General features: G+C 34.0%; 1 protein-coding gene across 1 annotated transcript; it reads left to right on the top strand.

Annotated features, from left to right (window-relative positions):
- On the top strand, positions 1-4,537 carry LOC133834051 (F-box/LRR-repeat protein At3g48880-like). The gene is made up of 3 exons (XM_062263570.1): positions 1-43; positions 3,270-3,644; positions 3,799-4,537. Exons 2-3 carry the CDS (start codon positions 3,289-3,291, stop codon positions 4,355-4,357), a joined length of 915 nt encoding a protein of 304 aa, XP_062119554.1. The 5' UTR covers positions 1-43; positions 3,270-3,288; the 3' UTR covers positions 4,358-4,537.
- Positions 4,538-15,296: the final 10,759 nt, after the last annotated feature.

The raw sequence follows: 15,296 nt of genomic DNA, 5'->3' as shown, positions 1-15,296 counted from the left end.
CTTTCAATACATTTTATAGAACCAAACAACACATTTGCAAGAGGTAAACTCTTCCATTAATTTATTTATCCATTTATTTTCAGTAAAGGGTATCCATTCATTTCTTTTGTTATTGGTTTCTTTCATTCTATAGCTACTACTAGAATTTTATCCTTGGAGTGAAGCTTTGATTTTTTTCTTGGTAGGAAAAGTTGTTAGGCCACAAAAGGTGGCTCCCATGTTTGAATTAACATTGTTTTGTAATTTTTTTCAAGTTTTCTTGTGTTTTTTTTTTCTAGTGATTTATGCTTTCAACTCTAAAATCCACACACAAAAATGAGTTGTATGAAAACTCAAGTGAATTTGTGTGGAAAAAAACCATGATATTGTAACTTTGGTTGTATAAAAGAGTTTGATCGGTTTCTTGTTAACGATGATAGAAAAGTCTCTAATTCTTTCTTTTGGGATATTTTTGCTACAATTTGCTTCACATAAGCTCTTTTGAGCCTAAATTTTTCTCTTGGTTTAAAGCCTTCATGAAAAAAAAAATTACTCAACAAGCATTTTTTTTTTTGAAATATGAGAAATGTAGATCTGTATTTTGAGATTGAATGTTAGATCCTTTATAAAATCATAGGAAAAGAAAACCCTGTTTTCTTGAAAATGTTTTTATATTCACAGTGATCAAAATCATGTTCCTAATGGTTTTCTTATATCAGAATTAGGAAAATTAAAAGGGAATTTATGAGGTTATTAGGTAGGGAAGAATTTTTGTATTCGTTGTTGTTCTCTCAATCTATCTGTTTGAAGATTGTATGTTGGGAATGAAAAAAAGAAATCTATAACTTTGAGTGTTTAGCTTCATATTCAGAAGACTTTCATGATTGAATTTATCCCAAGATTAATTTATTGGTCTCTTGATAGAATAGTTTCTTGTGTTGATTGTGTGAAGTGTAGTCTTATCTTGGAGAAGTAAATTCTTTTGATTAATATGGAAAGAAAGTTCCAAAAATACTAAGATTTGGATATTTAAGCCGCTAGTATATTCGAATATTAGGTAAAAGATAGTTGGACAATCGCTTTTATGAGCGAATCTAACTTTATTTATAGTACACGTGGAACTTTCGCGAAGTTTCGTTTACAATCATGGTATGTTCTCAATTATTAATGATTCCACTTATATCTCAATTTTTATAGAACTTTCGCAAAGTTTCGGTTACAATGATGCCATGTTCTAAATGTTTTCTAGCTAATAAAAGCTTCTCTTAGCACTAATTGTTTCATGCATACCATCTATTTTACGTAACACTCAAATTATGTCACTTTGTTGCTTCTATGTAGTGATCTCTTTGAAATTTTGTAGTGGAAATAAAATTTGTTTGCTTTACAATAAATGAATGAATGTGCCTTAAGCCATTAGGGCATTGGCTTTTTTGATGGCCTACCTAGTCTTTTGGCTTGTTATGGAGTCATGTGTCTATACAAGTTTGCTACATTCTTTCATAGATAGTGAAACTCTTTCTTTTCAACTATTTGGAATGTGATTTACAGATAATGTAGCAGGGTGTAGCTTTAAAGGACTAGGGAATTTGATTCTGTTTTAGTTTAAGCATAGCTAGTGAAGTTCTTTAGTCTCAACTATTTTGAATGTGATTTACAGATGGTGTAGCAGGATGTAGCTCTTAAGGACTAGAGAATTAAATAACTTTCATCATTGAAAGTAATTTGAATCTGTTTTAGTCTAAGCATAGCTAATAATTTGTTCTTTGACATATAGAACTTTGCTTATTTACTACAGTTAGAGGAAAGCTTTATGACTATGATTTACACTCTCTTTCCATGAGTCTTTTTGAGTAGTCATTTATGCTTGTGTATTATGGTGCATAGTTATATGTCTAACATGTTCCTTGTATACATTTACTAGTTCAATGATAGAGTAGTTTCTTTTGTTGATTCAATAAAAAAAATGTCGTCTTGGAGAAGTAAAACCTCTTGTAGGTAAGGAAATAAAGTTTCAAAGAAAAACACATTATAGATGAGCATTAGCTTTTATCAGTGAATTGAATTCTTTCTATAGTACATAACTACACATATAACTTTTGCAAAGTTTCTTTACAGTTATGGCATTGGCATGTTCTAATTGTCTTCTAGTCAATAAAATTTCTCCTTCTGCTAGTTGTTTCATGCATAACATCGTCTTTAGATAGAACTCATAATTTTTTTTTTGCATATAAGAAGTGATCTCTTTGGCTTTTGTGGATCAAAGCTTTATTTTTGCATTATATGAAGCATGAATGTTACCTAGCAAAAACAGATTGTTCCATATACTGTCATGGCATTAGTATTCTGATCTCCTATCTATTCTTTTTCATTGTTATGGTGTCATGTATCTACAAATTTTCTTATTACTTGAGACGTTCTTTCATACTTTGTAAAGTTTCTTGAGGTAATGAGCTCTTCACACAAAAATGAAGCAGATTGTAGACTTGTAGTGTTCAAGGACCAAGTGATTAAGTAACATTCAAAATTTTATAGTTATTTGATTCTGCTTTGGTTGGTTTTTACATGTCAACTTGTTTATTATCACCACTGCATTTGTAGGAAAATTTTATGACTTAATTATTCAAGAAAACTTAATTAGCCAAATGAAATCTAAGTTGCTTGAGCAGTCATTATCATTAATGCAGTATGCTTGTTTCAACAGCGCTTAGTACTTGTTGTAGGTTTAGCATATTGCTGTTTAGAGTAGGAGAATTTATGGCTATTTTAACTTCTGAAGTTAAATTTTCATTACTTTGAAGTTAATTTTTTCTCTGAGATCTCTTCTTGGTGTTTAATAGCCATGTACTGTTATGATTAACTGTCAAAGTTTCTAATTACTCTTGTGCCAGTATGATTCATAAACTGTTTGTTCTTTATAATCTATTAGTAGTTTTTTATAATAATCACTACATGTTCTTTAAATTCTCAATTTAGTTTATCATAATCATATAAACCGATGTAGAAAGTAAAGAAGTAGATTAGTTGCATATAGCATAATATTTTGTTCATTCAGAAACTAATTGCTACTAAAGATCAATTAGATGGACTGATATAGATGCTGCATTTCCTCTCAAATTTTGAATTTTTCTATGATCAGTTATAGTGCATAACAAGTCATTTGATATTTCATTTTGTTTGTGATTATTGAGTAACCAAAGTCTGGTTCTAATGTTTGTTTTTTTACTTGGATTATTAGTATGCTCACTGAGTTTCCTTGCTCATAATGTTCCCATTTCATTGCGCTGCAGGCACAATCTCTTTCCAAGGATGAATAACTCCCCTTCACAAACCTCTTGGAAGGATTTGCCATTTGACATCCTTGTAAAGATTTTCATGGCGCTCGACATTCTGGATGTGGTTGCTGGTGTCTCTCGTGTGTGTACCTCTTGGCGTGCAGCTTCTCGCGATCCAAAAATCTGGAATAGTATTGATCTGAGCAAGGTGAAATTCAATTCAGGCCGGATTCCAGAAACATCAGATGACTTGTATATCGACGGGCCAAGCAACAAAATAATGCTAGTCTTAAAGAACTCTTTGAAGCTCAATCGCGGAAATGTGTCTTGCTTGATCTTCCAATTCTATGCATTCTTAACAAATGAACACTTACTTTATATAGCTGAAAGGTAATGAACATCTTCACTTTCCTAAGCATTATCTGCAAGAATATACATGAGGTTCCATTTCAAAACCAATTAGCAATGAGTGTAGTAACTTATGGTCTTATAAGTGTGTTGATATCCTCAAACTGATCATATCATATATATATAACTTTTGCAGGACTCCCAATCTCAAGAGACTTGTTCTACCAGCATGGAACAAATTAGATGTGGATGGTTTCGACGAAGCCATAAAGCATTGGAGCAACCTCGAATCACTGACCGTTCCATGTGTTTATTCTCCTTGCAACATGATGAAGTCTATTGGTGCTTACTGCAACAATTTCTCTGAGATCAAAATCATGTGTCCAGTTGACTCTGATTTTGCACTTTCCATTGCCTCACACACCCCAAATCTCAAGGTCTTAAGCCTCAGGTGCACAGTAGTGTTTAAGCAAGCTCTACTAATTCTACTGAAAAAATTGAACAAATTGGAAGTTCTCAACTTGGCTCACAGCCTCATGGTGTGCGACACTCGAGAGCCTGGCTTCCTCTTGGTGTTCGAAGAAATCGACGACGAAATCATCAAAAACACAAAGCATGTCAAGACACTTATCACTTGCCAGAAGAATGCCTGCCCCATGTGCAGGGTTGCTGTTGATCAAGAGGATTTTCTCAAGTGGTATAACTATGAAGAGGAAAACTGGAAGTTGGATGAGATACCTTCTCTCACAGTTTGACTCTTTTCAACATAAAGAGCCAAACAGTAAGTTGGAAAACTCAATTGAAACATGTTACAATAACATGCTATTACATATATAATAATAATAATAATAATATATTCATGAATAAATTCAACTTACTTGAACAATCAATCTCTTTTTCTTTCTGCATTGTACAAATTTCCATAGTTAAGACTCTACTCAACAGATGCCAATTTAGTCTTGATTCATTTGAACTGTTTTTAGTCTCAAAGCCATAACAATTTTTTTCTCCTACTAAACTATTCCCATTATATTATAGATTAGGGTCATTTTCAAATTAGTTACATCTCATAATTACTCCCTAGTTAGGCTCTTTTTTTCTTTCTTTCTTTTGCATTAATTTTCTATGCATTTCACAATCTTTAAACAATTCCAACCTTCACTCACACATATGTTTTAGTCTTAATATATCTCATTTTCACTTGAAGTATATCTTTTAGATTTCTTTAATCATTTCACACGTTGCTTACTAAGAAAAGCATTTCTTATTAGTGCGCCTCTTGCCATTTTTGGTGAAAATCTATAAAACCCCATACGATTTCTTTCCTTTTTTTTTTAATATTATTTTCTAAATGCAACTCTTCAACTGCTCTAACCCAAGTAATATTTTTCATGAAATGAATAGGAATACCAATCAATAATTTGAATTTTTTCCAACAATTAATTCAACTTATGACAACATAGAGATTATGATGAGAGGCCAACTTAATTCAAAGGGTGATGAATAGAGATTTCTATTCCAAGATATTGACATTTGATATCTTTCGTATAAGATCTAAATATTGACCCTATAATGAACCCTCTTAATTATCTCTTAAAACTACATTTTATAAACAATATAAAGCCAAAAAAGAAAGAAATAAAAAGGCTTTAACAACTTACTTGTGGTACAATCAAACTTCAACACTTAATTTCTACATAGATGACAAGTTGGGATTTTTGTTTGTATTTATCCAATAAGTTTTCGTATAAGAGATTTGTATTTGGACACCTAGTTGTCAAATATCAGTGTCAGATGAACTGGTCTTGGTCCATTTGTTTAATATTATACAAAAAAAAAAAAAACTTAAAATAAAACACATTATTAGGATTATATATAAAGAATATCTCCCAAGTTCCAACTGCCCCTTAAGCTAATCTAGATAGCTAAGAGCTAGCCTAAGAATTATATGTGGTGATAGTAAGAGTAATAAGAATTTTTAGCAAAGTGTTCATTTATAATGATTATCTTCAAGACCTATAATTCAACCTATAATAATAAGACATGTAGTTAAAAAGCTAAAAGATAGCACTATAAAAATTGTCTAATTTTTTTATTTTAAAAATGGTTTAGACGATATTTCAATTAAAGATTATATAATTACGAGCACTTCTAACTAGACTGCAATTCACAATTATTGTGCTAAACATACCCAAAAGAATCCAACCAGACTACATATCTTACCATATATATATATATGTGCGAGAATTCTCTTACGGCTCTCTGGATTCTCGATTCTCGATTTGCGCGATTTTTTTTTATTAATAGTGTATATTGTAGCTATTTAGAGTATTCTGCAAATTTTAAATTTTTTTTGAATAGTTTACAGTACCGAAAACTAAGTTCAAACATATTGTTGCACGCGTGACTAATTTTTTTTATGCGCGTGGAAAACAACATGTTTAAAACTAGTTTTCGGTACTGTAAACTATTCGAAACTTTCTGAAAATTTGCAGGATGCTCTAAATAGCTACAATATACACGGTCATACAAAAAAATCGCGCCGAAAACTGTTCACGGGTTGAGAAACACTGAGAGCCCCACCGGTAGGGCTTAAAGTGAAGCCCCTATATAAGAATTATTCTATATATCTCGCATGGAAAACATGTTTGAACTTAGTTTTCGGTACTGTAAACTATTATGAAATTTCTGAAAATTTGTAGGATGCTCTAAATAGCTACAATATACACGGTCATACAAAAAAATCACGCCGAAAACTGTCCACGGGTCGAGAACACTGAGAGCCCCACCGGTAGGCTTAAAAGAAGGCCCTTTGACATCTTTTCATCTGCAAAGAATTCTCGATGTGAAAACACATAGACAAAGGGCTGATCTTTGAATAGGAAAAATAGTGGATCTGCATGTCCCAAATAAATTAGCTTATTTGAAAAAAACTTTGTTCTATCTGAAGCCCTTGTAAAAAAATGATCATATATATATATATATATATAACAATTCTTTATAGTGGGCACTATAAAGATGATATGTTTATTATAATAATATAAAAATGATATATAGAGTAAATATCGGCTAAACTACTTAATATTTTTATTTTTTTTGCCGTAAAAAATTAAGTATACAAGTAGAATATTTTGAAAGCATTAAATATATTTATTGTAAAAAAATTTGGGTGTAAAAGTACACTACTTTAAAAAACATTAGGTATTAAAGTATAATATTTTATAAATATGGAATATTTTAGCCATCATTTAGTATAATATATATTTTTTATAAGAGAATATATTTTTGTATTAGTATTGTAGTTGGAGTTGAAAAAAATATTATTGTGTGAAAACAACACTATTTAAGTGTTGAGGGTTGAAGATGACATAAGTTTCATTTCATAAAAAAATAAAAGGGGTTTTTTTTAGCTGCAGTTCATATTCTTTATACTTATGTATTAAAAATTAATTTTGTATCAGTTAAGTCCCTAATCATTTCAAATCGTATTATATAGGTCCATAAATGTTATTTTTTTTCTTGTAGAATACTGTACGCCCTGATTTTCCACGGGCTGATTAGCAGGCCGAGCTTCGAGCTAACCATGGTTAGTCCATAAGTATCCCCCAGGTCGGGGTCCTGTCTTGAGGTCGCCCCCCATTAGCTCGAGGAATCCTCAAGGACTCGCCAAGACTCCCAAGACTGGAGCAAGGAATCGGAAGGCCGAAGGTCGGGTCAGATGCACAGCTTGTGGTGCGAGCTAGATATGGAGGCTACGGCCCCTTGCCAAGTCAACACACGCAAGATAAACGTGCATATATCTGACATCACGTGTCCAATATCTCCCTGACTTCTCGGACACGCAGCAGGAACGTGCGCATTCAGACACCCATGGCTGGGTTGGGCCGTGCGGCCCATTATCTCCTTACCTATCGATGTGACCATACTTCTGTGTCAGGTTTAGGAATTAATCATGAATGTCACAGAGTTGATATGATAAATAAGAAGGTCACGGGATGACCTCCTTGCCAACTTTCAGGTGCCTTCTCCTATAAATATGGAGACCCTGGGAGTTGATAAGGGTTGGAAAAACAATAATCTCTAGAGAGACATACTTTGTAACCAAATACCCAGAGTATATCAATAATATTGACTAGTGGAGTAGAATGATTTTAACCTTTGAACCACTTAAAAACGTGCCGTGGGTCACCTATTTCATCCTCTAAGATCTTATATCTGTTACGGTTCTACATTCAGCGCTAATTCCCTTCTCTCCTTCTCTTAATTACATGTTGACGAAGAACCGCGTCAACAGTTTGGTGCTTTCATTGAGAGCAAGTTCGATTAGTGCTGCTACAAACATCCAACTATGGTGACTACTCGATCCAGGCATGGCAACGAGACAGAACAGCATGATGGGCAGGAGGCTCATCATATCGCCATCCCTGATGAACAAATTCCTGAAGTCCAGCAGCGGCCAGGAAAGCAGCCGGCGGGCCAAGACGATATTGGTAGTTCGGCGCCTCGGCCACCTAATCCGAACCCGTGTTATTATACTGCGGTGGAGATGGAGAACGCTCAGCTGAGGAGTCAGTTAGCAACTGCTAGTCGACAAATCCAGGATATCTTGGCCCGATTACCCCCTCTCACAACCAACGTTAACGTTGGAGAGAGGCAAGGTGAGGCTCCTAAGTCTCGCCGGGGTAGTCGGTCCAGGCATAGCCGTTCGGATAGACTTCTAGCAGCCAACTCCACCCCTTCATCGCACCATCGAGACGCAAACTTCGGGGAAAGGCCTGGGACCAGACAACAGCAATACAACCGTTCGGTTAGGACGTCGACTCCTAGCTCTCAACCATCCACGAGGACGCCCAGGAGAGCTCGAGGAAATTCCCGGAGGAGATCCGAGGAGGGCCAAAGACGTCAGCCCGTCCCCGAAGACCGTCCTGGGCCTCGTCCAGGTCGCCCGGCGGGGGACCAGCAAGCTGTCAGGGCCGAAAGGCCCCCACCAAATTTGATCCGTCCAGACGGAACCAGGATCGCTTCTCCAGTCAGGCATCCTCCATCTACGATCAGATATCCGTCTCCTCCTCGGCCCATCCGAGACATCCCAGCTTACGGGAGTAGTAGGAGAAACCCACCATCAGCGGGACCTTCCCGGCGTAGCAGGGTGCCGGAAGAAAGCACAGGTCCTCACCACCAAAGACGGGCTCCAAGTCTATCCAGCAAGAGTCATTGGACCGGTAGTCGCCGGAGTGATCTCTCTGGAGGAGACCTACGTCAGCGACTAAGTTCGGCACAGAGCCACCAGACCACCCAGGGAGGCGACCTTCGAGACCACCTCAACTCTCACAGAGAGGACCGGACTAGAGATGGTAGTCAGGCTCGCTTGGGGGGGACCCGATCCGAAGTACGTAACGGAGGGAATGTCCTAAATAACCTATCTCAAGATAGGAGGGGCAATAACCCACCTAATATGTACAATGGATCCAGAGCTGCTGAACAGCCCCGGAATAACCAAGGATCTCAGGATCAAACCCTCGAGCGCCTCACTCAGATGGAGGAACTGATGAAGAAGCTCCTATCAGAAAATGAAAAAGACGAATATGATTCGGGAGACGAGATGGAACTCTTCGCCCCCAACATAGCAGCGACGACATACCCACCTGGTTTCCGTATGCCTCACTTATCAAAGTTCAACGGGGACGGAGATCCGTCAGACCATTTAGGGATGTTCAACACCCTAATGATGGCCCATAATATTGGCCCGAAGCTGAGATGCTTGATCTTCCCCTCCACACTGACCGGACCTGCCCGACAGTGGTTCAAGCAAAGTAAAAAACAGTCAATCAGCTCCTGGAAGACCTTCTCAGCTGATTTCAAAAGGGCATTCCGCGCCTCCCTGGCCAATGTGAGACAACAGCCCGGCGAGACGCTGAAGGCCTACCTAAGCAGATTCGCGAACTTCGCTGCCCAAGCTAGGGACGCGGATGATAGCTCCAAGATCATGGCCATGAGAACCGGAATCCTTGTCGGAGGAGACCTATGGAAGGATATACAGAGGAAGGGATTCAGCTCGGTTAACGAATTCCTTAACAAAGCCCAAGAATGGATAAACTTGGAAGAAGCAGAAGCCTCAGCCGCGGGAACCAGCCAGGTTCCCGAGCAGCCCACTGGAGTAGGGACGGAGGTTGTGGCAGCGACCCCAGGTGTCATACAGAACAACCAGCCGGGTGGAGGCAAAAGAAAGGGAAATGGCGAAAACAACCAGCAAGGCCAAAAGAAGAATAAGTCTGTAGACAAGTTTAAGCCCGTGTTCGCGACATATACTGAACTCACCCAGTCTAGGGAAAGTATCTTCCTAGCTAATCATAGTTAGTCCATAAGTATCCCCCAGGTCGGGGTCCTGTCTTGAGGTCGCCCCCCATTAGCTCGAGGAATCCTCAAGGACTCGCCAAGACTGCCAAGACTGGAGCAAGGAATCGGAAGGCCGAAGGTCAGGTCAGATGCATAGCTTGTGGTGCGAGCTAGATATGGAGGCTACGACCCCTTGCCAAGTCAACACACGCAAGATAAACGTGCATATATCTGACATCACGTGTCCGATATCTCCCTGACTTCTCGAACACGCAGCAGGAACGTGCGCATTCAGACACCCACAGCTGGGTTTGGCCGTGCGACCCATTATCTCCTTACCTATCGATGTGACCATACTTCCGTGTCAGGTTTAGGAATTAATCATGAATGTCACAGAGTTGATATGACAAATAAGAAGGTCACGGGATGACCTCCTTGCCAACTTCCAAGTGCCTTCTCCTATAAATATGGAGACCCCGAGAGTTGATAAGGGTTGGAAAAACAATAATCTCTAGAGAGACATACTTTGTAACCAAATACCCAGAGTATATCAATAATATTGACTAGTGGAGTAGAAGAATTTTAACCTTTGAACCACTTAAAAACGTGCCGTGAGTCACCTATTTCATCCTCTAAGATCTTATATCTGTTACAGTTCTACATTCAGCGCTAATTCCCTTCTCTCCTTCTCTTAATTACATGTTGACGAAGAACCGCGTCAACAAATACATAATAAAATATAAAAAAAATAGTTGAATCAATCTTAAAAAATTTAGACCTCTTAATTTATGACAATATCAAACATGACATTGAAAAAAATATTTTTTCATCGCATTTTTAAAAATATTTAATTGTTTTATAAATTAAATGAATTTTTCATTCAAAATAATTTTTACCTACATTTTTTTAATATTAATAACAGAATTATCAGATTATCGATATTTATTATGTACACATTAATTTTTATTTTGTAATTTTTTTTATAATACAACTTAAAATTAGTCATATATATACATAAATAACTTTATACACACTATTCACTTCTAAGTTGCATTATTTAAAAAAAATGTATAAAATAAGCAAGCATAGACATTATAAAAATTAATATTATCGAGATAGATGTGATAATAGTTATTAATATTAAATAAAAAATAACAACGTATGTAAAATATATTTTTTAGTAATGAAATATTAATTTAATTTATAAAAATCTTAAATATTTTTAAAAATGCCATGAAAATATATATATATATATATTTCAATGTCATGTTTGTTATTGTTATAAATGAAGTGTCCAAAATTTTTAAGGTTGATTCACCATTTATTTTGTAATTTTTTTATGTATTTAAAAAAATAATAATAACATTTAAAGACCTAAATAATACGATTTGAAATTATTGATGACTTAACTGATACAAAAATAAATTTTGGGACCTAATTAATATTACAAATTATAAAAAATGGAGACTGCAGCTGAAATAAATTAAAAAATAAATTATATTAAATGATTAAATTGATCAAACGATTATCAATTATTCAAACAAATTTAAAATTATATCAAATCTAAAATAAAAAACACTCAAAAGAGACAAAATCTAAAGCTTGTAAAGTGGAATTTGGAATTTGAAAAGGTTGTTAATGTGAACATAACAAACCCAATCCACATATTAATTGTGAATATAATATCATTTATCAAGTGAGTTGCCTAGAATTTGGTGTCCATATCCATAGCAACCTAATTAATAATTGTATGGTCATTAGTCACAAAATGTGGGGAAAAGTAGTTGTAGCTGTGCGGTGGGAAAAGTAAAATAAATTGTTGAATATTTGGTAAATTATAAATTTTAAAGTGCTGAGAGTTGGAAAAATCGTATTAGATGTCATATTTATTTTACTTTATTAAAACAAATTCACATGTTTAAATTAAATATGTTTTTAATATGAAACTAATAAAGTGATCATAAACAAAAATAATATATTATTGCGTATATATTATAATGATAATGGTATTATAATCTTATTCATGATATAATCACAAATATGTAAATTTAAGTTATTTCAAAACTCTTACTTTTTATTTTTTTAGTTATTTTACTTTTTTTTTTTTACTAAAATACGAAATTGATATGTTTTTGATAAATTATAATTTAAAAATACTATGAAATACAAAAATAATCTTGTAGTGCATAATAAACTCTAGGGGCTTCAAAAAGAATTCTATCGGTGGGGCTCTTTTGTGTTCTCGATCCGTGAATAGTTTTTGGCGCGATTTTTTTATGTCCGTGTATATTGTAGTTATTTAGAGCTTCTTGCAAATTTTTAGAAAATTCCGAATAATTTGCAGTGTCGAAAACTATGTTCAAATATGTTGTTTTACACGCGCATAAAAAATTAGTTACACGTGCAATAACTTATTTTGAACATAGTTTTTAACACTATAAATTATTCATATTTTTTTTAAAATTTGTTAGATGCTCTAAATAGACACAGTCATAAAAAAAATCGGGCCGAAAACTAGAGTAGATTTTTCCTAAACTCTATATTAAAGTGATTTGTTGATTTAAAATTACTAAAATAAAATAATATCTAATAAATATAAATTATAAAATATTTTTTCAACAAAAAAACATTTTTTAAGAATTAATATTATTGGAGTATTCTATGGTAGGAACTTCAAAAAGAGCCCTATCGGTAGAATTCTTTTGTGATCTCAACCCGTGAACAATTTTTGGCGCGATTTTTTTTTATGACTGTGTATATTGTAGTTATTTAGAGCATCCTGCAAATTTTCAGAAAATTCCGAATAATTTACAGTGCCGAAAACTAGATTTAAACATGCTATTTTCCACGCGCATACAAAAATTAGTCACGTGTATAACAACCTGTTTTTAAACTTATTTTCGGCACTGTAAATTATTCAGAATTTTCTGAAAATTTGCAGGATGCTCTAAATAACTACAATATACATGATCATAAAAAAAAATTGCGTTGAAAACTGTTTACGGGTTGAGAACACAAAAAAATCCTACGGGTAGAATTCTTTTTGAAGTACCTACCAAAGAAATTTCTAATATTGTTTATATTAGTATAACATTAATTTATTTTAAATATTTTTATTTTGAATAATATATAATAAATATATTTATTGTAAATTTTTTTCAAAAAAACTATTTTTAGAAAGATATTTTGACAGTTTTAGCTTCTAGCAACTGTCCCAAACATAATATTACTTACGTAAGATACAGTACAATAAATATTACGTACAGTATATTAAATCAAATGGTACTACGTAGCAGTACTATAATAATAACAATTTCTAATAAGGGCCATAGATTTAACCTAAGTGCTACGTACGTAACAGATTTTATAGTGAATTGAGTGTATAGTAAGTAGACCAATAATAACTACAGTGCAGTAAAAAACAATTTTTTTTTTATGTAAAATACTATATAGTTTATATTGATATTCTAATCAAGGGAAAATGAAATTAATGCCGGGCCATATATATATTTTTAACACATTAAAATAGAAAATATATAAATATATAGTTATATATATTTTCATAGACGTACAAAGCAATAATTACGTAATTTCTGTGATATAATATGAAAGAAGAATCTCTCTGCTCTGCTCTGAATCATCATCAACAGCAGTTATTAATTAATTCCATTCAAGATAAGCAACTAACCTAGTCTGGTCAAATATTTTATATAATGTATTTTCACACTAATTTAAATATTTTGTATATAATATATATGAGTCGGTGAAGACAAATACTGCTGGCATTTCATGAAAAAATTCTATGGTGATAATAATCATCATCATGTGCCTCCAGTTATTTCAACACGCCACTATGAAGTTTCAAATTTCAAATTCAACCTCATTAATTATTATATAATGTTCATATTATATAATATATATTTATTTATTTATATAATGTCAGCCCCTAAATTAAATTTTACTTAGCTTATAGTATAATTTTTATTTTAAATTTTTTTTTTTAACCAATGGTGATGAAGAATCAGTCTGTGGACATATTGCAGAGTGTTACTATATTATTATTTGGGAAGAGATACAACAGAAACTGAACTTTGTTTAAATAAATGTATTTATTTATTTATGTATATTAATATCTTCCAACCACCTAATCAGACGCTGAAATGTTGTCTCAATTTATTTCTAATTCAATTATTATTTTCTTTCTTCAATATAATAATAATAAGGGTATGGCCCATGTTATTGTCATTGTAAGAATGAGAGTGTTATCAGTGTTTACATCTACATAGTACACCATTGTCATTAATTACCCAGATCACATTGTTGGAATATCTAACTTAATTAGTATTCAAGTTGGCTAATCTTAATATAATCTCCTAATTTTTATTCTTTTTTACTGAAGACCTTAGATTAAAAGTCAGTGAATGTATGCCATTTGTGATAACAAATCTTGCCCCACGTGGCTTTAAATGAAACTTTAGTCTCTACCAATAATTATACCACAAGTTAAATTATATAAAAACTAAATAAGAGAGAGAGAGAGATCCAATTAAGGTAAAGTCAACCGTTGTATAGAAAATACCACATTAGCCTTATAATTAATCATCTTCTCATCTCACCAAACTCAAAAGTTTATCATCAAGACATATTACATGTCTTGTAAATTTTGTATTACAAGAGAAAAACCATTAGTGAAGCTTCTCTTTAGCTTCTAATAAGTTTAAAGCTATCAACCAAAGGACTCAGAATGACCTGCACAGGAGAAAAACCCAGCTTTCATTAGTACAAGTTCAAAGATGAGTAGATATGCATATAGTAGTGGAGGGGACAAGGACATTTTAGAAATTTATTGATAAGAAATGGACAATTCTGCCATTTCATATATAAAAACCAATAGTTGAGTTTGGCAGTATTCTCCACCACAGCTTGCTTGATACCACATTAAAAGACTTCAAAACTAGCTTCCATTTCAAAACAAGCTCTTTCTTTCTTTCTCTTTCTTTCCACACTTAGTTATAAGTTTTGTTTGGTCTCAAGAACCATGGTAATTCAGAATCACAAGCTTCCTTGTCTGGTGTTGATAACCATGCTCATGATCAGCCAATTATCGAGTTGCCGCCACATCAACCGAGTTAGAAGTGAATCAACCAAGCATGAAGACCAGAGCACCGTGCTTCCTTCTAAGTTTTCATGGCATTTATCTGCAAAATCTCCAGAGGAATCCAAAGCATATGGGATTGACCCGAAATACGGTGCTTCGCTACGAGCAGTTCCAGGGGGACCAAACCCTCTACACAACTGAACACCCTTCTGGCAGATCTTATCAGCACTCAGTTATACAGAAATTTTTTGCAGTTTCTT

The sequence above is a fragment of the Humulus lupulus genome, chromosome 5, assembly GCF_963169125.1.
Source record: "Humulus lupulus chromosome 5, drHumLupu1.1, whole genome shotgun sequence".
NCBI classification, from domain to species: domain Eukaryota; kingdom Viridiplantae; phylum Streptophyta; class Magnoliopsida; order Rosales; family Cannabaceae; genus Humulus; species Humulus lupulus.
This window is presented reverse-complemented; position numbering and strand designations above follow the sequence as displayed.

Coding starts and splice junctions, on each gene's coding strand:
- LOC133834051 (XM_062263570.1), top strand. CDS start 3,289: ATGAATAACTCCCCTTCACAAACCTCTTGGAAGGATTTGCCATTTGAC. Junction 3,645..3,798: donor TTACTTTATATAGCTGAAAG/GTAATGAACATC, acceptor TAACTTTTGCAG/GACTCCCAATCTCAAGAGAC.